The sequence below is a fragment of the Gavialis gangeticus genome, unplaced genomic scaffold, assembly GCF_001723915.1.
Source record: "Gavialis gangeticus isolate Ggan-Ray unplaced genomic scaffold, GavGan_comp1, whole genome shotgun sequence".
In the NCBI taxonomy this organism is placed as follows: domain Eukaryota; kingdom Metazoa; phylum Chordata; order Crocodylia; family Gavialidae; genus Gavialis; species Gavialis gangeticus.
The window spans coordinates 140,775,069-140,800,189 of record NW_017729025.1 but is presented as its reverse complement, the minus strand read 5'-3'; the positions used below and the strand labels follow the sequence as shown (position 1 = coordinate 140,800,189).

The 25,121-nt window shown below is 38.8% G+C and overlaps 1 protein-coding gene across 5 annotated transcripts in view; it reads left to right on the top strand.

Moving 5' to 3' along the window:
- The window catches only part of LOC109299123 (pleckstrin homology domain-containing family A member 7-like), a 273,825-nt gene extending 248,704 nt beyond the window's left edge, over positions 1–25,121 (top strand). For 3 of the 5 annotated variants that reach the window (XM_019519652.1, XM_019519657.1, XM_019519656.1), the window contains 11 exons: positions 4,299–4,407; positions 5,279–5,514; positions 7,303–7,491; positions 7,672–7,789; positions 8,185–8,264; positions 8,697–8,897; positions 12,019–12,171; positions 15,495–15,628; positions 16,521–16,663; positions 21,162–21,270; positions 23,550–25,121. In XM_019519652.1, coding sequence (XP_019375197.1) covers positions 4,299–4,407; positions 5,279–5,514; positions 7,303–7,491; positions 7,672–7,789; positions 8,185–8,264; positions 8,697–8,897; positions 12,019–12,171; positions 15,495–15,628; positions 16,521–16,663; positions 21,162–21,259 — 1,461 coding nt within the window. In that variant the 3' untranslated portion in view covers positions 21,260–21,270; positions 23,550–25,121. The remainder of the gene's footprint in view (positions 1–4,298; positions 4,408–5,278; positions 5,515–7,302; positions 7,492–7,671; positions 7,790–8,184; positions 8,265–8,696; positions 8,898–12,018; positions 12,172–15,494; positions 15,629–16,520; positions 16,664–21,161; positions 21,271–23,549) is intronic. The other 2 variants (XM_019519653.1, XM_019519654.1) reach the window with 2 other exon arrangements.

The following is a 25,121-nucleotide window of genomic DNA, read 5'->3' as shown; positions in this document are numbered from 1 at the left end:
CAAGTTACAAAAGATGCTACATTTTGGAATGTCTTTATCTGATACCTCATGGAATGAGGGGTTCAGATTTTCACCCAAACAGCCATTTTTTTAGCTGTGTGCAGCCATGCACTTGTGTTTGGTCACAGCTATACACTGCTTTCTGTGGCCAGATCAGGTGAAAATTGTCACTTCTGCCTGTACCACACTTTGTTTCATCTATTTCTGTTCATGCTGGGGGAGCCATTGACTAGATACAAACACGTGTTTCCCCCATCACCTATTAGTGAGGTACTCTAATATCTGACTTTTGAGTGAACCGACTGCCAGATAGCATTCTGGTTTAATTTACTTTGGTATATAAAATTATGTAAATTTTATCATGGTATGTATACATATGTCTTTACCCTTGAACATAGTAAAGATTTGTGCTTTGTGGTTAGTCATGTTTCACACTTTTCTGTCCTTTCCTACCATATCATAATCCTGTCACTAGCTAGTGGAAAAGGGGGACAGATAAATAGTTGTACACAGAATTGCTTGACTAGCCAATGGCTCTATTGTGATGGCAGTCATCCTCTGTAAGGAGAAGCCAGTGGTACATTAGAGGAGACCATTGACCTAACAGGGTACTAACAGACAGCATTGATCTAACAGACATAACACATAGAATGTTATAAATACATTTTAAACCCCAAAGGCATTTTTACCTGTGCTCCTGGAGGTGACGCTTTAATTAGCAAGGCGTGCTAATTAAAAGTGCCCGTTTGTCATGTATATCAGTGTCCCCCATGCTGAAAAATGGTGGTGGGGCACCTTGAACTAAATGCTCATCAAATGAGCCTTAGTTCAAAGCACCCCACCACCATTTTTTAGCACAGGGATGCTGATACACGTGACGCTGAAGTCCGCTGGTGCGTGGTAATCTCTGTGGTCCAGCAGACTCGATTAATTGAGTCTGCTCCAATGCAGTGGATTTCCAGCATGTTGGAGCTGGCTCCCTGTACATCTTCAGGAGCCCCAAGAATCTAGATGTGCAGGCCACTTCCTGGTTTAAACTTCTTGGAACCTTTCAAAAGCACGCTGGAAAAATCAAGTACTATTTTGAGCTGATCCTTCTTGAACAGGTACAGTGTCATGTGCAAAGAGAGTATTCTGTGCCTAGGGGTTGGTCTCGCCTCAAGGCATCCCACACTGCACTGCTCCTCCCCCTGGGCTGCTCTGGGATGCAACCAGGACTCTACTGCCCAAAGATCTATTGCTTCCAAAAATCACAGCCATGGGGAAGCAGAAAGCCTCTGTATCAGTTCAGGGTGAGGGGGTGGCTTGGCAGGGGGAGGGGTGCTTTGTAGCCCTCGTTGTGTGGTGAGTGGGTGGTTGTGCTTGTCACAATAAAACAGTAAACACCTGTCAATTTCAGGGGTGGGGTGGTGAGGGGAAACAGAGCCATTTCACAATGGGCATTTAACAGAAAAGAATGGTTGTCAATTCCATGCTCAATGTGAAGGGAATTGACTCATCAATAGTAAATTGTTCCACATGCTCTCTGCTGCATTCTTGCAACCAGCCCTGCCCTGCTGATTCCACCCTTGGAAGGCTTGATGGTCTGTTTACTGTACCACCCCCTGGTGGCATTTTGGCAGCAATCCAGTCCCTGAATGAGGAAGGTTTTACTTAGAACCCCAGCTGGGTATGTGTGGGCATTTCTGTCCAGGGACAGTTATGAGCTGGTTCCCAATCAATGACATTCTTGAAGCAGTTCAAGTGTTATGTCTGTCCACACCCACAGAGTTTTGCAACATACAAGAAGTCTTGGCCTGAAAGGCTAAGGTGTTCCTGGGAGCAAGGTTCCCTCTAAGCTGTGCACGGGCACAGCCGCACACAGTTAAAAATCTTGCCGTGCAGTAACTTTTTAATGCCACGCACCTGTCCAGAGAGGATCTTGGCTGTGGCTTCCCAGAGGGGAGCTGGGCGCAGAGTGTGGCGGAGGCACTGGGGCCAGCATGGGACACCTACGAAAGGCCAGCTCCTCACTCCTCATGCAGGGCAGGCAGCAGCTCCTCCCTGAGGTGAGGTGAGGCAGGGCTGGGGCTGGGGGCTGGTGCGGGGTCTGCTGGCTCTGGGGAACTGCTCCACACCCCTGCATCACCTCAGGGAGCGAAGAGGCAAATGGTGTCAGGGCTGGGGAGTGGGGCAGTTCCCTGGAGCCAGCAGAGCCCGTGCCAGCCCTGCCTTGCCTCACCTCGGGGAGGAGCCACTGCCTGCCCTGCATGAGGAGTGAGGAGCTTACCTTTGTTAAGTCTCCCACACCAGCCCCGGTGCCTCCCTTTCAGTTCCATCAATTGTTTGTATCCGGCTTATGTGCCTGCTTACGTTCTGTCTAAGATGGGAGGGTCTGTGCAGATTGGTAGTGACTGTGACGCACCTTTTTGGCAGTGCTGACTTCTCACTTAATAAGTGTTTTCTTGAAGTTTTGTGAATCACTCAGTGTTATTTATTTGTACTAGGGAAGATAGAGGAAATAATTTATTTCTTTGACCTAACTTTTCGTACTCTCTCATAAAGTACATTTACATATTTTTTGTAAGCAGCAGTCTCTGGCTTCTCATATTTCATGTATATTTCCAGCTGTTTGTCTTTCTACACCTCATCCATTTGGGGTTCAAAGTGCTCTGCTTCAAGATTTAAGCAATGGGAAGAAATAGCACTGAAGAGGTCTTCTTTATTCTGTTCACTATTTCAACATTAACAGAAGGTGCATTTTCTGAGTTGGTTCAGAGAGAGGGGTTTTTTTTACAGGTTACTCTAAGGCTTGTTCACTCTAAATCCATTACTTGGTATCCTGCAGTATAATTCTTCTCAGGAAAATAAAGTGGAATATTTGTAAATTTCTAATTTGTATCTTGACAATATTTCAAGAAATATCCCATCTATCCTGTGAGTTTGCTAAAAGCAAATCACATTCTCTGTCGTTTAAATGGTAGTTTCTTGGCACTCCACTCTTTCAAGATATATATTTTAGTAGCCAACCTTCAAGCCCCTGGATCATGGTGTACATGTAAGAAGTCTAGTCAGATGCCTGATGACTCCATTTGTGGCTGACAAGCCCGATTTGAGAGTAACACAGTTACAAGTTTCACAGATCCATATGTCGTCTGAGTTGAAGTCCAAATTTACAGCATACTACTTTCTTCTTCCTTGCTTTGCTTCCATCAAAGCCACTTCATGTTGAGATGCACCCAGTGACATATGTTCCCTCCAGATTGAACAGGATTCTGCATACCTCTCTCAGCTTTCTACATTGATTTTGAATGATTTTGTATCATTTTTACATACATTGTGGTACCGCCATAGAGGATGACCCCACTTTCTAGAGCTATCTCGAATCTCACTATAGAAAATATTCTTGGGGATACAGTCTTCTCCCACTCTCCTGATGTGGTCAATCCATCACAACTTCCTCCTCTTGTTAGTGGTTTCTAAGTGTGTCAGTCCTGCATACTCCAGTACCTCTGTGTTTGGTATTTTCTCTTCCCACTTTATTTTCAGGATCTTACACAGACATCTCATGTGGAAGTTGTTCAGTCTCTTCATATGCCTAGCATATGTAGTCCATGTTTCTGAACCACTAAGCAGGGATGACAGCATACACATCTCATGAATTCACATCTTCACTTTAGCTGATAGCTTGCTGTTATTCCATACATGTTTCTGTAATAGCCCGAAACTCTTAGCTGCTTTTCCAATTCTGTTAGTCAGTTAAGTTTGATGATCAAGATTGTTGCTGATCATAGAACCCAAGTAGTAAAAACTGTCAATGACACAAAGAGATTTATCCTCCAGAGTGATGTCAAATATTGATTGGTTCCTTCACCCTTTGGTACATCATTAGTCTTCTTGAGACTAACGGCTATCCTAAATATCTTGCATGATTCAGAAAATCTGCCCAAGAGGTTTTGCAGGAAAGATTTTTTTTTTTCCCAACAGCAGCAAGATGTTCTCTCTGTTACCACAGAGAGCCCATGTCCAGACTCTTAGGCATGCCTGCAAACTCTGGAATCTGCTTGAACATATACGTACAACTACACCACCTGTCATCTTATCTGGAGAGTACCCTGTTTCCACCAGTATAGTTCTGAGGAAGACTTCTAGTTTTGAACTGGCTGACTAAATATGCTAACAATACGAGTTCCTACTTCAGTAACAGATATGCAGCTGAAGTTTCAGGATGTCACTAAAATATTTGGCTTAAAATAAATTAAATGGAATAAATATAGGTAGAGAATTAATTTTTACACTTTTGTTTTAATTAACATTAGGAGAAATCACAAATGCAAAAAGATTTATGGAGAATTGAAGACGTTACAGCTGGCCTAAGTGCAAATAAAACAAACTACAAAATCATAGTAGAATCTATCAAGAACCCAGGTAAGAGAAACTTAGTCAAAGTTCAACTGTAAAGCTGTATTCAAATTTATCTCAACTTTCATGGGTCTTCAGAATTGGATAGGAGGCCAAAGAATATATACTGTTTCAGAATGCTTCTGCTGTTGGTGGGTCAGAAATCCATGGATGCCAAACACAACTCTCCATCTCTCACTTGTTTTGGTTTGGGTGTCTTCATACTTACTGATGTAGCTAAGCCATGCAAAAATATCAAGTATCAGTTATCCAAACCACAGGAAAGATCTGAGTCTAGAGCACTCCCACATTCACTTGCTCTATTTCTGTTTTACCTACCACCTACCTAGTAGCTCCTTCAATCCTCATTTTATCAACCTTTTCCTTTTATTTGTGCCCCTTCCTCTGCCTTCCTGTCATTCTAGTTTATTTATGGCCGACAATTGGCTGTCAGATCAAGCTGCCTTCTGTTGTAAGCAAAAGAGAAATGAAACAGTATACATAGTCTGCATGCCAGTTAGCCTCATTGTATTTCATAGAAAAATGATCAAGGAAGTTGGAAAAGAACTTGGTTCATGCCTTGTGTAGATAGTTTTGAGGATATATTTAAAGATATATATTTACCCAGTACTTATAAACAAGCCATGAAGTTAAGATTATGGAGCTATTTATTTATTCAAAAATTTAAAATATAATTGCAGAGGCCTATCCATGTCCAGAGGGATGAACATTTTAAGGCATAGTCATAACATGAGAGATTTTTATACCTTCAAAATACAGTACATTTTTAAAGCCTACTCATATTATTTTGTTGGCTATTTCTATAGAACAACTTAACATTTTGGACACATATAGCTATATATACAACTTCAACTGTATTTACCTGTTTCTCCCCCAGAAAGAAAAACAGTGCCTTCATTTTCTCAGCCTGTAGTGCCTTCATTACCGACTTCAGTCACAACTATGGAGAACAAATTTTCTACTCAGCAGAGTCCTCCATCTAGTCCCATTAAGTCATCTCTGGAGGTTAGGCTGTTTCCACAGCCTTATATTCAGCCTAGAACACAGTCTCATCCACAGAATCTGAAGAAACTTGAACCTCCTCTTCAATCACCAGTTAAGCTAAAACCAAAGGTTGTTAAGTGTTACTACTGTGACTATAACTAGACTGTTTTTTACTCTATTTAATTGCTATACCTGAAAATATTTTATTGTTATTTTTCTTATTAATTTAAAATTGGCCAATAATACAAAATGTATACTGGTAAAAACAGAAAGTGGTAAGTAACATTGTTTTGCATTTTGTAAAACAAGTTTCATATATAATTCTAAAAGAGCCAATTGAAACATATACTGTTAAAATAAATGAAACAAAATAAATGAAATAAATGTTATCTACTATGGAGACTGTGGCAATGCACCTTTGGGTGCCTGCCACTTTAAGGGGAGAGTCAGGCAGCTACCAGGTGCCTAAAGGCAGCAGCCATTTGGGGAACCAGGTATAAAGAGGCTGCAGGTTGGTGCTGCCAGCTCAGGCAGAAACATCACCTGGCTGAGCTGCAGTAGGAACATCTAGAAAGTAAGAGCAGGAGGCTCTTGGTCCTGGCCATGACCTAAGACTGCACCCTGCTGGGGAAGGCTGGCCTGGTGGGGTTCCTAGTGGCATGGGAGCCCCCAAGAAATGCTAAGCCAGTTACGTCCCCAATGAAAGGTGAGGAGGGGTGCCTTAACCCCAGCCTCCATCTTCAGGTGGGCTTTGGGAGGCAGTAGTGGGGCCAGGCGTGGCTGCAGCCACCTGAACCCATGAGGGGGATGCAAGACCCTGGGGAGTGAGTGTGGTGGGCCAAGCATGGCAAGCGGAGTGCCACCTGAGCCTATGGGGGTGGTTGACCCTGAGGCCCTGAGAGAGGGCAGTGTAGTGAGGCCCTAGGGAAGAGGGCGGAGTTGTGTGGCCCCACACAGAGTAGGGCTGAAGGACTGTGTGTGAGCGGGGCTGAGTAGGGCCAAACAAGGAGTCAGCCTGCAGGGCAGTCCCAGGGGCACGTTGAATAGGGCTGAACTGGGAGTAGGCCTGAAAGGCAGTGCAAGGGCCAGCCCCATCAATAGTCAAGTGTAAGGATGTAGTTGAGTGTGAGGAGGATGAGAAGACCCCAAGGTGGGGCATGGTGTAGAGGCCCTAGAGGGGGTACAGTAGGAACCTGAGGAGTGGGGAGTAGACCAAGATATGTCTTTGGATGCCTGAGACGGTAGTTGGGCCAGAGGCTGAATGGGGGCTCAGCCAGAGAGTTAGGGGCGAGTCCTGACCCCGGTAAGTCTTCCACCAAAAGGAGGCCAAGTGTCGGTCAAAAGAAAGACCTAGAGGTTGAGCACAATGACCTGCTGCTCCAGGGAGGGAGTGAGAGTCCTTGTGAGATCTGGGAGCACCAGTCAGGGTAAGAAGGAACATCGTGTGTGTGTGATCTGCAAGGCCTGGGATGCAGTACAGGGGTGGTTGAAACTGCATACATAAGCCCAGGAGAACAGGGCTGCCAAGGGCAGCCTCGTGCCTAAATAAGACACCAATTATTAAACAGCAAGGCAAGGCAGGCGAGAGAGATGGGCCGTTAGCCCAGAAACAGGTGGGTGGGGCAACTCCTAATCAGTCTCGGAAAGGCCCCTTGATACATAGACAAGAGAGAGATTTATAAGTTGTACATAAAAGAACTGAACCCTAGTACTTGAAGAAGTAGTTCAGGGGATAACATACCAATTTATGTACATTAATTGCTTGGTAGGAAGGTATACATTTTGTTCTGTATTAAGGCAAAAGTTCGCTAGTAGTTAATACCTCTTAAATATAGGAGGAAGCATGCGGTTTTTGTCCTCTTAAAACCTGTGGTGTACTATTTGCTGAATCTCAATTTTTTAAATTTTATTAACTAGGAAGATGAAGCACCACCCAGACCTCCTCTCCCTCAACTCTACAGCCCTGATGATCACCCACCAGCTGTTCCACCTCTTCCAAGGGAAGCCTCTGTTATCAGACACACATCGGTACGGGGCCTGAAACGTCAGTCAGATGAAAGAAAGAGAGATCGAGAACTAGGACAGTGTATGAATGGAGATTATAGGGTGAGCACTCACAGACTCCAAGTCTTTGTTTCATGGACTTCAGTTGTTCATTGTGGTAAATTGCAGAACAGGCAGAAATGATGATAGATTGTTAGAGAAAATGTGTTAACATGTAGCCTACAAGGAAACTATTTGAATTTGTCTTAAATCTATGTATAAACTGAATATTTATCCACATAGGTAGAACTTCGTTCGTACATGAGTGAACCTGAATTGGCAACAATTAGTGGTGATCTCAGCCAATCTGCAGTTGGTTTCATTGGTTCTGACAGTGGATACCAGACATTGCCTACCAGAGGTAAGCCTGGGGAGTCTTACAAGACAGTTTTTAAAAGGCATTTGGTACATGACATTCTTTGAGATTTTAATTGTTAGGGCTTTGGGGTGATTTTGGAGTCGTCATCTTAAAAGTTGACTGTGCTGTGATCTCAAATACTATACATTTTCGCAGTATCTTGACAATACCACTAGTGGTTGGTGTTTTTATTGTTGTGTTAGAAAATGAGGAACATAGCATAACAGCCATCAAAGAAATCCTCTTAAATTCTTTGGCCTTGTGACCCATTACTGTATTACTACATGGATTATAGTAGTTATGTAATAAAAAATGTAAAATGATTTTAAGGCCACCTACCTGTTATTTTTTCTTGGGGACTGCTTTGCTTTAAAGTATTGGGTTTTTTCTTTATAAAGGATTATCTGGATCAACTTCCAGACTGCACCAGTCATCCACTGTATCATCTTATGCAACACTTCGAAGAGATAGCTCCAAGGTAAGTAGAACATTTAATAATAAAACGTCTGGATCTCTCAGGACAGTATGCTAAGCATAGGTGTATTTTTTTTTTTTATAACAGGAGCTGAGATTCTGGTAACACTTGGGAGATGAATACTTTTTTTATACTGCTGTTGCCTGTTACCAGATTAAATTCTCTTATTTGTCATGTTATAAAATTAACCAGGAGCTCACAGAGACCCAATAACTTGTTGGATTTGTTATACAGTAACAAACAAAGGCCCTGCTACAATGTGTTTACTGCTGAATTAAATTGTAAAGTTGAAAATGTGTGAAATATATAGACGCAATAAAAGAATATCAGCTCATTTACAGTGAGAAAGTTGGGGAAAGACATTTTTTCTAGTATACTTCTTATATAAAGTATTAATTATAACATATGTTTTGTACACCTTGTTACTTTTAACAGGAAAGACCAAAGAGTGCCTTGGAACGCTTATACTCTGGAGACCACCAAAGAGGCAAGATGAGTGCTGAGGAACAACTAGAAAGAATGAAACGACATCAAAAGGCATTAGTTCGTGAACGCAAGAGAACTCTTAGCCAAGGAGAAAGACAGTCTGTTTCATCTCGGTCTTTCATCCGACCCATTTCTGCAGACATAGGCTCAGTATGTTAGACATGTCTTAAAAGGACTTAGCTAAAAACATGATCTGTAGTTTTTCTAGTAAGCACTTTCACTTGAGTGTGCATGATGCTAGCCTAATTATATAATGCAGTGTATTATCAGTTTCAAGAGTGTAACAAACATAATCAGATTCTGATTGCAAATAGTTGCAGCATATATAGCAGGTTCTGCAGGTAAGTTGGTTAGTGAATTAGTACAGCAAGAGGAGAATAGAATATATTGAAATGATTTTCAGAAACAGAAATTGATTTTGATTGGAACTGTAATTAGTATAATGAAGTTTGTATGTTTTTCAAACTACTCCTTAACAGAATGGGCCATTTTGAATGTTTTTATTAGTGTGTTAAAAAGAATCTTTATAAGTAGTTTAGAGGATACCTATGGTTTTATCAAACCATTATTTTTTTAATGAGGAGTTAACAAAATACATAAACCGATAATCAGCTTTAAAACCTATTAATATGTCATAGCTAACTATGTGACAGTTAATATGTTTTAATTACTATAAGTTATTCTCTAAAGCTGGATGTGTTGAATAATATGGCTTGGAGTCAGTCTGCTGAAGAAGAGATTTTTTTGCTTGTTTATTTGGGAGTAAATACTGTTTTGAATTTAAATATGTAATGGTATATTTGGGATATTAAACAAAGTAATCCTAAGTGATGAAGGTACCCAATTGCTCACTTGGTGTCAAAACAAGAATGAACTGTAATTGCACAGCCACTGCAGTACTAGTCTTCCTTTTTAAATTTATTTTTATTTTGTTCACTAGAGCTTTGAAATGCTCACCTTATTTACCTAATTCATTGCACAAGATCTCTTGCTTTTAGAATTGTCACTCATCCTATCTAATGCCTTTATTTTTATTTCAAAGAGGTTTCTAATTAATTTAAATTTTCTAACTAGACTACTCAATTTTTACCAGGCTTAATTGCATTTGGTAGCTGTGTGTCAAATGTTAGGATTCTCAGGCCCCTTGATATTACTTCACCTTTCATTCTCATTCAAGACTCCTTCAATAACACAAACTTGCAACCTAGTTATTCCTGTTTTCGTTACCAAAAAAATAAGAATGCTCTGCTTAGAGAGATTAGCAGAGGCTAAATAGGCATTTGTCTGGGATGGTTTAGGAATCGTATATCTATTGGGCCAGCTTGTATGAGATCCCTTCCAACCCTGTGATTCTGATCTTAATCTGTTCTGGCTTCTGTTTTGCAGTCAAATTTATTGAAAGATAGTATATACTTGGCATAGAGCAAAACTTTGATATCACTGCCATTTTCATGTTTTAATTAGCAAAACTAAACCTTGTATTGTTATAAGACTTTAACATACATATACACATCTAATATAAACATTTTATGACACTCCTTATTAACAATTTTGACGTATATTTTATTTATAAATTTGTGTGCCATCTTGATCTGTTTCTTGCTATAAAGAAATTATACAATCTCCACCAGCCCCAGATATGCTTCATAGGAAATTACTCCTGTGTCTAGAGGGCTGAAAAAACATAAAAGTATGTTTGATAGCACAATTAATTATTTTAGAGCACTGCAACTATTTAGCAGCCAAAATGGTAAACCTTTAAATATGTAATTAAGGTGCTGCACAGTATGTAACTTTATGCTTTCAACATACATTGTATGTGTAACTCTCATTTTAATCTATTTTTTTAAATTGGTTGCCTCTCAAGTGTAGATTGACATTCTAAATTTTGAATATAGTACATGGATTTAATTGTTTATATAAATGCCTTTTTAATGTAAAAGTTTCAACATCAAAGCCAATAAAAATATTGCTTCGTAATAGGAGTTTGATGTTTTTCTTATCAACATAATAATAACTTGGATATAGTATTGTGTGTGTTTTAAAGTATCTTATGACAATCAGGCCTGGTTCGAATTTGAGTAGAAGAAGGTATTTTGAACATTAACTATGTAAAAAAACGTGTTTTTTCCCCTTTGGATTTTCAAGAAGAGATCTCTCTATTTTATATGATTCAATTGCCTTTTAATTATATGACATTTTGAATCTGTATAAAACTATGCATCTTCTGAGTGAATATTGAGAGCTTGTGCATGAATAGGTTTAAATCAGTTTTTAATATGTATAATGTAGTATAGTCTATGTGGCTGAAAGTTTTCATCAAAGCCAGCCAAGGGTTGCAATGTGCCCACTCCTTTGTACCACAATTATAGGTGTATATATATTTTTAAAAATCATGTGTGTGAAGCCATGTTCTCCTATCTACATTGTCAAATACTTGAGAAATTATTCATTCATGATTAGAAACGCTGGGAGGGGAATGGTCCTTTCCATTTTCAGCTGTGCAAGGTAAAATTGATGATCTCCCCCAACCAAAATATGACACTACCACTTAGTTATACATTTGATGAAAACATAAATACCTCTATAGTCTTTTAGTCATGTGAGTTTGTTTGAATTTTTATGATGTGCATAGCTGAAAAGGAGGTACTATGTCATTATTTCAGATTTGAACTGATAAAGCCAAGCTACAAAGCTGCCCGAATTTATGGTAGTTTGTCTTATAAAGATAGTTGATTATTTTGCAAAAAGTTTGAGATGGTAGGTTGTTAATGAATGTATATAGTGACTGAAATGCAGATAGTCTTCAGTGAAGTCTTATGATGACTTTGCAGGTATTTTAAATATTTAATGGATTAAATATTTAGGCTTATAATTATAAATACAGTCAAGTTCTCTGTCTATGAAATGTTAACAGTAGTAGTCATTTAGCAGTTCTTAATAAAAGATGCAGTTGCGATTGTCAGTGTAATGTATAAATGTCCCTCTGGTACAGTCTTCCAGAATTTTAGGGGCATAGATATACCAGTTGGTTACAATGTCTAGCAGGAAAAAATATTAAAACCTTGTAGCACAACTAGAAATCAAAATGTAGGATTAAGAAGGAATTTCTAAAGAAGAGTATTTTGCATGCCAATCGTATTTTTTCTGTTACTGATTCAAAAGTTTAACTTCTTGGATTCTTTCAGCAACCTCATAGCGTTAAAGATTGCTAGAAGATCAATTTGTCATTCTGGTTGAACACTGTTAATTGTTTTGTATCTGTTACCAGTGGAAACGAGAGCAAGAATTTGATTTGCAGTTACTTGAGAGGACAGTACATGGAGAAGAAAAGGATGAAAATGACTGGCTAAAAATCCACCCCACACCAGTGACAGAGATGGACCTGGAGCCTCAGGATTATGATTTAGATATCAGCAGAGAGGTAACACTAGTGGTTTATGACTTTCTACAGTGTGTGAAAAAATGTTAGATGTTCAGTTATATATGTTGGAAAACATTAAAATTGGAGAAGAGAAAAAGTGAACAAATTAGGTGTTGCTATGCACATTTCAGATGGGAGTTAAAGGTATCTGCTAAAGACTAATTTAAAATAGAAAATGGGGAATGCAATTTTAAAAAAGCTAACTCAGGGTCCCTACCTGGCTGTGCCTTTTGATTCAGATGAATTAGCAAACCTCAGTTGAGAATGAATATCTCCTATTGCTGGCCAAGAAAAAAATGACTTTATATTACTTTAGGCTTTCTAAAAAAGATAAGTCTGTGATAACTGACCTGAGATTTTGCTTGCATCTTTCCTAACTCAGTAAAGCCTTTGTTTGAAATGCTGTACGGCCATCTGGTGGTTTAGAAAGGGAATAACACGTGACAAGAAAAATGAAAGTAAAAGGTTCTATAGAAAACAAAGACAGTCTAGTAAAGTGAAAAGGCAGTAAAGTCTTTCTTTAATTATATGAACTGCAGCACTTTTAATGAGGAATTGAGAAGCTACAGTTTTTCTGTTGCTGCTTCCCAAATGGAGTGTTCCCTGATTTGACCCAGTGCATCTAGTGTTGTCTACATAAAACTACATGTTTGTACATTCAGACTGCTTACAGACTTGGGCTAGGGACTGACATTACACATAAACTGGTATAATTGATCAGACACTGGCTTAAACCTGTAACAGAACAGATGTTCAGTGCACATAAACCAGTTTGAAAATGGCTGAAACCAGTTTGAGATGAACCTGGTTGAATGTAGTATCAGACTTAACTGATTTGGGTCAGACCGGTTTATGCAGTGTCTGTCCCAGACCCCTTACTAGTTTAAGTTAAATCAGACTCCCCCAGCATCCTGGCATGCTCTTGGGGCTGGGTGGGGCTCCCTGCTCCACAGCAGGGCTGGCCCCTTCCCTTTGCTCCATGGCTGGAGCTCCAGCAGAAACTGTAGGCATCTGCCTTGTTTCCCCCTGCTCCCTCCTCCCACCACTCCCTGCTAAGCAGGGATCCCCCATCCCCTCTGCCTTACACAGACACACAGCATTAGCTAGCAGACCACATGCTGGCTACAGTCTGCGCTGTGGCAGACAGGACAAAGGCAGAATCAACAGGTAGCTGGTAATGTCTCTCTGTTGTTTTCTTAATGGGGTGATAACCACTGTTATCAACTGCCTACTGGGCTGGTCAGGAGTGGGGGGAACCCCTCCCTAATCAGAGTGTCCTGCCGGGACCTCCCTCAGCTCAGCAGTGTTGAAGGGAAGGGAGGGCTGCTCTAGCACCCCGCAGCTTCTAGCCTGAGCCACTTCAGGGATGTGCCTGAATTTTTTCAGTCTAGAGGGGATGTCTACGTGGTTACAAACTATTTTAGCCTAGCCAGGTTATACTAACTTCAGGCTGGACATCAGGAGGCATTACTTTACGGTTAGGGCTGTCAGGCTCTGGAATGGACTCCCAAGGGAGGTGGTGCTCTCTCCTACCTTGGGGGTCTTCAAGAGGAGGCTGGATAGATATTTGGCTGGGGTGTTATTACCCCAGCACTCAGTCCTGCCCGGGGCAGGGGGTCAGACCTAATGTTCTGTTTAGGTCCTTTCTGACCCTAAGCACTATGAAACTGAAACCTGTAAATTTTGAATTAATTCAGGCTCAGGCTTTTTCAGTGTCTGTCCCTGCCTTGGAAACCCCCCCCCCCCAAAGCACAGTGCTTTATCATCAGCTTGGTGCACCCCATGCCAAGCATTGCGCACATCCAGAAGAGGCATCATGTTAGTTTGACCTGGCTCGCCCAAAGTCTGTATAGATGGCGCACTTCAGCAGGGATTTTTGGGGTTTTTTGCTAATAGCTAATGGAATTGGCTATTAGATAAAAGTACCAAAAAGCCCTGCTGAAGCATCCAATCTATAGAGATGTTGGGGAAATTTAGTATCTGTTCTGTGAGGAGCAGTGAACTCTTGTGGATTGTACAAATTAGAAAAATAAACCTCTCCTGTTGCCTTTCCCTCTCCTGCAACCCATTGCTCTTAACATATGGCAAAGCTCTACCCAAGCTTACTGGAATCCCCTCCTATACCCAGCCTTTCTCTTAAATTGCACAAGAATGATGCTGTATGCCTGCAGCTCTTAGAAAATACCCAGAGTATAGCTCCCCAAAGATAGGTGTTGGAAATCAGCAGGATGACACTGGGATATCTAGGATTTACTGCAGCAGAGCAATGGGGCTCATCTACATTGATGCTGCATGCCAATGTCTTTCCCTGTGCTTGGAGAAAGACCACAGGGTGTTAATGCAGAGCCATCTATGTTTGCCATGACATGGAAATCCTTAGCTGTCTTTTTATACTGGTACTTTGCTATTTGGGCAGACTTCTTTTTTTAACATGAATGATTTTGCTCTTTAATTCATTGTAAGTATATTTCATTTTGCTTTAGATGATGTAAAGGATAGTTAACTATTTAAATTTTTTTTTTAAAGTAGGACCAGTTCTGTGAGTGATATCAACACATTTGTTACATCTGTCGATACCTTAGTCTCTAAATTAAGACAGGCACACTTCTACTAGGGATCTCATGAGAAGTCCAGGAATCTCAAAGAATATCAGTACAACCTGTTGTAACGCATCTGTTAGGGCTGCATGATTTTGTAATGCACTTGCAACACTTGTAAAACAGTAGCGCTACGCATAAGATCCCATCCTGCTTTTAATTTAATGTTTTTTGGGGGAAGGTGTATGTGCGTGTGTGAATCACACCACAATTCTGGAACTGTAAACTAATCTCCAGTGATCTAAAAATGCTGGTCCTTCTTAATTTCTTTGCTCTTCACAAAGAGAGGTATTGATATTCTGCACATAATATTCCAGGTTATTTAAAAAAAAAAAAAAAAAAAGGAATCTACTACCTTGTGCAGGTCTTAGCTTGGCATCTTCTCTGTATCTTATACTAATTTTTAAGGCCAAAACTTCTACTATAAGCTACCGCATCTGACAAGTGAGTTGTGGAGAGTCTCTATATTAACCTTCATTCCTCCCACAGTCTTCTGTACTGGTCACAGCTCCACACCTATGAAACAAAACATTAGTGTGAGGGGAAAAAATGTTAAAAGGGCAGTAGTTCAAGTTCAAAAGGAATATTTAGGATAGGGGAAATGCATAGGGTTGCATCTGGTCAGTGTGCATGTTCTTTTTCCAGTTCCTGTTTGTACCTCGATAAAAATATACTCCAGAGTTTTTGAAGGTCCTAGGTTACAAAAACTATGTTCTCGTTCCACAGTTGTCAAAACCAGAAAAGGTTCTGATTCCTGAGCGCTATGTTGACCTGGAACCTGAAGTACCACTCACTACAGAAGAACGAGCTGCAAGACATCGCAAAGCAGAAAAGATAAAAAATATTCTTGCCAAGTCCAGGTCAGATTATTTTTATAATCCCATATTATTTAAACATTTTACAATCCAAAAATCATTACTATATACCATAGATTGTTTCAGCTGCAATCTAATTGTTAAAACAGTGTGTCCTATAAGTATTTACATGGATGATATACCTGGGAAATGAACCTATACTGAAAGAGATAGATGGGTGCATGTGATAAAAAGAGTTGCTATTTTAATACTGATATTTAAACATCCATCTTTACCTTAAGAGTGTTCTAAAACATTAGTAAGTCCTCACAAAGTACCTTTGAGGTAGGTCTGATGGGGAATCAAGTCATAGGGAGGTTATCATTTGTCCGAAGACAGAGAATCAGTGCAAGATCCAAGGTTAGAAAATCTAGGGACTTTCTTATCCATTAGACTATACCTTTAAAACATAGACTTTCAAAGAGCTTCGTTGGCTACTTACAGCTGATATAGACTCAGTTGAAACATCCAGCATAGCCTTAGCAGCTCAAGTGTCGGCACTGTAGTTTATCTGTTTGAAAAGAGAGCACACAAAGACAACTTGGTTATGCCTCTTTCTTTTGGTTCCAACAGATATTCTCTCCTACTTCAATGAAAAGCCATTAATTTTTCATATTGCTTTCATGTAAACAAACCTGTTTTTAACAAAGGGCTTTCAGATATACTTTGGACTGTGCATGAGCTACTGCTGAACAAGTAATGGCCATCTCTTTTGTGTGTGCTGTATACTGACTGTTATCATTGGATTGTCAGCATCTGACTTCCTGTTTTGTAAACTGTCCAGAGTTTGATAGCTGAGATTTGAAAGCTGCCATATGGATCCATCTCTGTTCTCTGCTCTACTATGGATTTTCTTTGTGCTTGTAAATGCTAATGTTGTTTTGTACTTTCCCACTAGCATGCACAATCTACAGCCTACTGTTGTCCAGGACAAACACAACTCAGTTGATTTAGATTCACAGCTGCAGGAGCAGGAACGCATCATTACCATATCATATGCTTTAGCTTCTGAAGCCTCTCAGCGAAGCAAGGAGGTAGCAGGTAATGCTCAGTTATTTACAAAATAATGGTAGTGGTATATGTGCTCTTATTCCTTATTGCTTCTAAGAGTGTGTGTGGTTGTTTGCTGAACTGCACTTTATACAGGTGTTACCACTATGATTGGTATGTAATTCTGGTGACCATCTAATTTAAAATTGGGGATCAAACAGAAGGGATCTGTGTCTATGGGTACCACATTTGGGAAGTGTTAAGGATTTGTATTGAATATTTGGGCTGGAGTAGAATGAGGGGAGAAAAATATTTGGTATGATTACAAAGCTCAAGGTTTGAGGGTTACCATTATTGCAGGTGTCATTTGGCACGTTTAATATATCATATGAGTTTTAATCCTGTAGTCATAGAAACTGAAACTGCAGTAACTTAATAGCCTAAATTACAGTGCTTTACATTTTAAGGTAACACCATACTTTCTGCTCAGTTGGTGCTGTACTGTAAAATATAGAGAAATTGGTAAAAGAGAACCAACACAGACAGTTGGGTTGTTAAGGAACACTATCATTGTTTAAACTTGTACAGAAGATATACTATGTAACACTTTCCAAGTAACTTGCTATATATGGTTAAAGTAAATGGTAAGTAAATAAAGCTCAGTTTAAGCAAGAAAGACGATCAGACCAAAGGAGTTCTTTTTTTCTTTGTTTTTAAGAAAGATTGAATTGGGGTAATTGATTTGAATTATACTAGAAGGACATATAATAAACAGTATTCTCAGCTGTTACTCTATAATACTAAAACACTGCAAGCTGGAATCAGTGTATGCGTCTCATGAACAAGTTCAGTATGTGTCTGTCACACAGACATCCTTTTTGATGGCTGCAGGTAGTGCAATCTTTACTATGTATGTCATTGCTAAAAATGAAAGATGCACTCATAGTTGCATTTCAGTTGAAATATTTGTTAATTTAGAAAATGGCAACAGATCTTTATCAAATAGGATAGCGAACCTATAATCCTTGTAACAAGTATCTGAATATTCATTTGTAATTGCACTGCTCGCTGTTCCAGTGGAGAATGGAACTAATGGAAATTTCAACCCTGATGGGGAAAAAATAAGCACATTTCTCATCTGAAGTTGTCAGTTTAAACTTATGACACATGTCAAAGGAGCCCGAAAGACTTCCCCATTTAAGATAGATCTTTTCAATATCCAGACATATCATGTTCATCCAGAGAAACACCATTCCTATTTATTGAATATGGCTATATACTTAGAGACAATAGCAGCAAATCCTGAAAAGGCAGTGCTCTTGAAGGGAAAATATTATGCGACTGGGGCTTTGAATTTTGACATTTCAGAGAGGTGGTGTGTGTGGTTTTAGAAGGGTCTATAAATTACATCACCTTTGCTGCAGAAATGATGTCTTCATGGTAACTGAACTTGGAAGATACAATGATTCATTGAGGAGAAAGTGCAGTGGTTGGATGCATGGGAGAGGTAGGGCCACCATGAGCTCTCTTTTCAGCTTTTTTTTTAATACAACTTTTTTCACTTCTGTAGAAGGGAAGAACTGTACTTGGCATAGTAAGGATGATGGGAATCGTGTCACGTTCTTTCCTCATCTGTAAGAGTGAACAATTTTTCTGAAGTGGCAAAACTTTATAAATGAACAAAATCAAAAGATCCTTGGAAAAGTCTAGTTAAAATCTTTTGGACCTTTGGGCAGTCACACTTAGGAACAACCTCTCCACAGTCTGTTTTGGACTCGAGTAGCCAGGTCATCAGCAGTGCTGATAATGGTTTGCTTGTTGTTACTGTGCACGCCCTTTAAGGCTTAATGCGGTTAGACTTAATGGCTGCTTGCAGATGTTAAAAAAAACAAAACAAAACAAAACCATACTTTACCAAAAGAAGCAGCCTGTTAATTCAATCTGGCTCTGCAGGGTCTGTATAGATCAGGGGCTTCAATGGGGCTTTTTGGTGTTTTTAGCTAAAGCTGATTCAATCAGCTATTAGATAAAAGCGCCAAAAAAGCCCCACTAAAACACCCTATCTATACAGACATTGGGCAAGCTGGGTCCAGCTAGGATGCTGCCTCTTCTGGGCACGCACTGGGCTCAGAGTGGGAAGGCGCTGAGTTTAAGTTAAAGTGCCTTTTTGGTTTTTGAATGACTGCAAGCAGCCGATGTTTCAATGATAACTAATTGAGCCAGCGTTTTACTGCAAAAGTTCTAGTGGTTTCCAAAGGCAGGCAGGCAGGCATATGAAATATTGAGTATCTCTATTTTCTGCTCAGCCAGTTTTCCTCCTTATAACCAGTTAGCATAAATTTTACTATACATGCAGGAGCATTAGAAGAGATGTAATCAGCACCACAGTAAAGGTATGAGCATGCTGCATTGCTGGAATTTGCTTCCTAAAATAAACCTTAATCCCATTTAATCAAAATGAGCATATATTTAATTCTTTCACTACAATACAGTGGATGGAAGTGTATGGCTCAGGAAATAAGTGTTGTTAATGTAATATAAAATTACAGTTTTCTCCAGCTCTTGTATTTGCCAGACAGACATGTAGGTTAACTTGGAGATAAAATGTTTCCCCATAAATACTAGTTACATTTTTTACGAGTATAGTTTATTATTTTATATGTAAGACCGTTATCACCCCAATTTGTTAGACATTCAGGAAAAATAATTCCTTGCAATGCTGGAAATAGTATATTCCTTAGAACATTTTAAATGTTGCCTTCAAACACTATTTGCACAATCAGTTTTCTGTACTTTTGGACAATGTGGATAGGTTTAGGATTTAGTTTCTTCTTGCTTGTGATTTTTCAGTTATCCCAGTAGCCAATGACCTGATCTTTAAAGATCCACTCAAGTTGACTCTTCCTGCCACTTGCCTTTACTTTGCCATGATTGGGTCCAAATGTTCTTCTTTTGTCCCAGGTCTTCTTTTTCTCCACTGTTAACAAATGATAAAATAGCAGTGGCTCAGGCAGTTGAGGGTCAGTGTAATCTTTTGACTGTAGAAAGTGCTGTGAATATATTTGAAACTCCAGGGATTGGTGTTATGTTATCATCAGGGATCCTAGTTTTCCATTTGGCACGGAAAACCACAGAAAAATGCAGGTTCTGTGTTTTTTCATGACTTACCAAAAGCGCAGCAATACCCAGCAGTGAGCAGTGCTATTTCTGCTGTCTTTTATTTTTGCTCTGGTTTTTGCCTCTTGCCCAGTCAGCAGCAGGGGTGGGCGCCCAGCTGATTGGCCAAGAAGCAAAAACAGCAGCAAAAATAAGAGAAAGCATAAATGCGCAGCTTACCATGGGACACCACCACACTATCAGTAGCTAGTGAAAAAATGCAGATTTCTTTGTTATTTAAATGGAGATTTCTTTGCTTTTTTCCCCACAGTGAACTAATTTAAAATCACACAAGATAAATTAGTGAACTACAACTTGAGTTTTTGCATACTTTATATATTCAGTTGAATATTATTTTACAGGTCAAAGTATTCGCTCCTGCTGTTGTTTGCTAGGTCTGACTTTCAGGGTGGGATTTTCAAAGGCACTCAGTGGTGGATGAACAGAATTAGGTCAGTGCACTTTTGAAAATCTCACCCTTAATGTCTTGATTTTGCATAAAGATTGCCTCATATAATTTTACCATAAGGTTAATTTCTAAAATTGTTCAAAGTTGCATTTTGTTTGAAGCAGTTAGCTCATCTTTAGATATTTTGATTTTTAGACTGCTTATATCAAATTTGAGCTTATCTAAATTGATCAAACCAACATCTGCCCACTCGTCATGAGACCTGGTTTTGACCTGGGAAAAAATCTGAGAGATTAAAGAGAGATGAGAATGTATCAAAGTCACTTCAGAAATAACTTTTTGAACAGATCTGCGCCCTCATCCCTCTAAATTATAAGGGTAATGCTTAGCCTGGAGATAGGTTGAGTCTCTATTGTCAGGGTTTCATGTCTTCTAGTATATCCCTGTTGTGTATATAGAACGCCTTATTTCTGTAATAAGCATATTTGTATGTAAGGATGTCTTAAGTTGAGGCCTGAAGAGGCATCTGGTATTTTAGGTGATTTATAACTGGAGCAATATGTTATTGTAAAATGTGTAATATTTTGGTGTGTATCTTCTCTTTTTATGTTTCTATCCATGAATGTGACAGGAAATGCTAGAAATTAGTATAATATCTGTCAGTAAACTGGCTTTGCAGACATCCATGCTATGCTGGGATTATGGAGGTGGACTGGTGTAAATCGGTGTTGTGTGCTGTACTGTTCCAGTCAACAGCATCTAAATGAGTTCTTTCTATATTCTGCTTGAAAACAAGAATAGTTTATTTGCACAGCTTAGTTATTGTGACTGAAGGAAACTGAAACAGCAGGTGGAGATGTTGTTAAATAGTAGCTTCCATGTAACTGAAATAATGTCAACACCTAATTATGTAGTAGAAAGTTAAGGTGGCTCTATTTTAATATTTGATTGTGCTGCCTAATTCCTGTATGTGATCCTTTCTAGCTCAGCAGTTGACCTATCCATCTAAAGCACCCTCACCTTCTGTACCACAACCACCTCACTCCCCCTTAAGCAATGGATTTCACTACACATTTGTCTAAACACCTTGAAAGTAAGAACTAACTGCTCTTGGCATGTCCGCTTCATTGCATCTTTGCTTTGACTTATTGAAAATTAACACCTTTTACTAAAATAACCTAACCCCTAGCAAATGAATGCATGCATGCAATTTGCAGCAGTCAGAACAATCTATTCATATAACTGTTGCTTCTTATGAGCTAACCTGTGAGCCTTTAAATGACTACTATAGCTTTAAGATAAGCAAACACTGCTTTGGTCGTCTTAGTGTGGTGAAAGAAAAAATGGTTAATGCTGTTGAAAACTTGGGGCCAGGCTTTCAATGGTTTCCAGTATCAAAGCTGCAGAAAACATGCACATGTTTTTGCCATTAGAGTGAAAACATATGCACCCTTGTTGCCTAGGTATACCTGAAAAATAGTTACATTTGGGTCTGTGTGTAGTGTCTGTGGGGGGAAGTATTTAACATATGTATTTTTGCAAAAAGAAAAGGAAAATTTGAGGTTTGTTTCAGACCAGCTGAAAATTTGGCCCATATTATTAATATAGCTACTTTGTATGACAAATCTATGTGTTCATTGGTTTTACATTGTATGTTATTCACAGAAGGTTTGCCTTTGATACCTGATGTAAGGTAGTTTCTCAGGTACACATTTAATGGGTGCCATATTAAAAAGAGCTTCTACTGCATCAATCTTGAAAACAGATGTTTACAGTACCTTTGCAATGGTATTTGTAGTGTTCCCTGCATATGTAATGGGAAAAAACTGTAGATATTGTGACATTTTTTCCTCCTAAATGTTTACTTTTTAATGGCAACTGTCGTACGACCAAGATTTAGTTTTATTCCATTTTTTATTTCCCAGTTTTAGATGGGCTATTATTTCTTCATACCACAGCATACAACTTCAATTAATGTATTAGTATGATTGCATACCTTAGATGAGGTTAATCCCTGGGCCCCATGGTTTTTTGTTTGAGTGTGTTTATGAGATTAGCACTTTTATTCAGCTCTCCCTTTATAAAAGGCTCTATAAAATACCCAATTCAAATGGAACTGTGCTTGCCTCGGCAGGAGTTCTGTTCAGAACAGTTGCAGGGCTGGGGCTTTCTCGAGGCATGTTATAGATTTAGAACGGTAGTATTGTGCCCATTTCACAGAAAACAGCTGGGGACCGTGATGGAAGTGGAAAAATCAATACTTAATTGAGTTTCTGATTGAGGATCAGATTCCACCACGCTTGCTTAAACTGAATAATACGTAATTCTACAAGTGAACTCCAGGGAGATCACATGGAACTATAGTCAAGCCCAGATCATTTGGGCCAGGTACAAACATTACACTTTTACCCGTATAAGTGATCCGAAACCAGTCTATACTCATATCAGAACAGAAATTCAGCATGCACAAACTGGTTTAAAAATGGCAGAACACAGTCTAGGATTTGCCCCCCACCTTTCAACAGGGTGCGTGTGTGTGGTCTTTGCTACTGATCAAAACTATGATGCTTACAAAAAACCCACAAAACTTAGATTGATTCCACCTTGGGCTTTTTGAATGTCTGTACCTACCCTGGTAGGGTTTGGTTCCTTAGCATCTGCAAAAATGAGGGTTTGTGACCCACATGAGAGAATTGATAGCCACTGCAATCAGCTGCCCAGGCCTGCTGATATACACCAGCTGGTTTTTGCAGCTTTTTACTTCAAAAGGTGCAACTTCTCAGTCAGCTGTGCGAGAAAGCTGGTGTACTCCAGCTGACTGAAGAAGCAGCACCCTTTAAAATAAAAGCCACAGCAAACAGTTGCACAGATTGTCTGTCACTTGGCAATCCACTACAATTTAAGTGGGTCGCAAACCATCTGGATACAAATGATCTGGGTTCTGCAGCACTTGTGGAGACAAACACTCTTGCACTTGAATAAGATTATTAAAATCTGGTCCTGAACTTACAGAAAGAGTACACAGCCCATAGATACTAACAATGAATCAGTATGAGAGAATCACTATACATTTACACTATACATTTATTTAGTATACATATACTAAAGAAATTACATTAATGGAAGCAATTAAGGGAAGTCTGGGAATTTTAGCCATTACATTAGAGGCACAATAGATCAGTGGATGTTTTCTTTATTACTTCCAGGATTTCAATGGTATCAGGTAATAATTGCTTACACTTAAGTATTTAGTGACTGTTCATCCTCTCTCACTGAGGGCTGTCATAAAAAAATGTGTTTTTATAACAGTGTTTACTTTTGCATAAGCAAAATTTACAATTTTTAACTGCACTTTGTTTTATTTCATGCCAGCCAAAGCAGTAACTGAACACTGACATCAGATACACAACAACAACCATTTGATGACGCAGCATGAAAGAAGAGACTTCACTATACCAGCCGCTCTCTGAAGATGTTCATCAGCTGATCATGTTTTTTTCAGAAACCAATTCAGAGAATAATAGTAGGATTTTCTATGAAAAATGAATGAACTGCAAAACATTTTAGTTTGACATTGCTTTAGTTCAGAGTTTTTTTATGAATACATGGTGTTTTAATACACTCTGTAAAATACTGACATTGTATTTTTAGAACCGAATATATTTTAGATTTTTTTAATCAAGGGCTGAGTTCATTTATATACATACATACACACACACACACATAAAAAGACCTTGTTCCATAGTCATTACAAACTGTTATTTTACCTTAGAGTTTGGGTGCATGTTGTAAAGTTCCTTGATGAAATATAATACTCTTGAAGCACATAATGACATTTTAGTAAAGCTAATTCAAATGAGAAATTAACTGAGTATTCTCTTTTTGGTAGAATTGGTCACTCTGTTTTACTCATAAAATAGCAAAGGACTCTTAGCTTGAATTTCTAAATATTAGTACCATCAAGTTGTTGGAATCCTACCATAAAGAACAATATTATGGTATTCAATTGCTAAAGCCAGTTCACGTCTTGATTCCTTGTAATTACCTCACAAATAACATTACATAGTGTGTTATGTTACCACTGATGGTAGTGCTATCCTCCTCAGTAACAAGCAGCTAATAAAATATATTTTTTTCTTAATGTAAGAGGATGAGGAGGAAAAATAAACTTTAATTAAAGTGTATGAAGTGAGCAATAAAGTGCTAATAGAATGTGTTATTTTACTAGTAAATATATATATTTTCTCTCTAGTTGTTTTTCATTGCAAAGTAAATTGTGATGTATTGACAAGTACTTACCTAGAAGCAGCAAAAATAATGTATGGTGGCATCTGCTTATTTTGTATGTAAATTCAACGGGTGCTTTACTTTGCCAAAACTTTCAAGTACATTGTTTTACTTGGATACAAGGCAAGGAGTCAGCCAGTTACCTAGCAAGAGAATTGGTTTGAATAAAATTCTGTTGCTTCTGGAAAAAGTGTGTAGACACTTTCAATGTGAGGCATGAATAATCCTACAGTATTGTGTAATCCTTTAAGTAAGGGTCTGGGCCTAAAAAAGAAGTGATTAAAAATACTTTGCAGTGTTCTTTGAGACTTTTAAGTTGTGTGTCTTTGCTGCATTGAAGTAAAGGTTTTAAAAAGACCAACTAGCCTGAGCTTGAAGTTTGTTTAAATTCATGAAATAATAAAAATCATACTGTATTTTCAATATGCTAAGAATTATTCTTTATAAATATATTTAGGAAATGCAGTCTATTTTAACTCAATACTGCCAATGTCAACTTCATAACATTTTGCCAAAATAAAATGGTTTTATTTTTGCCTTTATAAAAATTTGAAGAGAAATTAAGTGAATATTTTTCAAGAAAACATTAATTTAAGTAAAATGTAACAATTTGGAAAAAATGGTATATGTACAGATTAAAATATTAACAAAAATGCC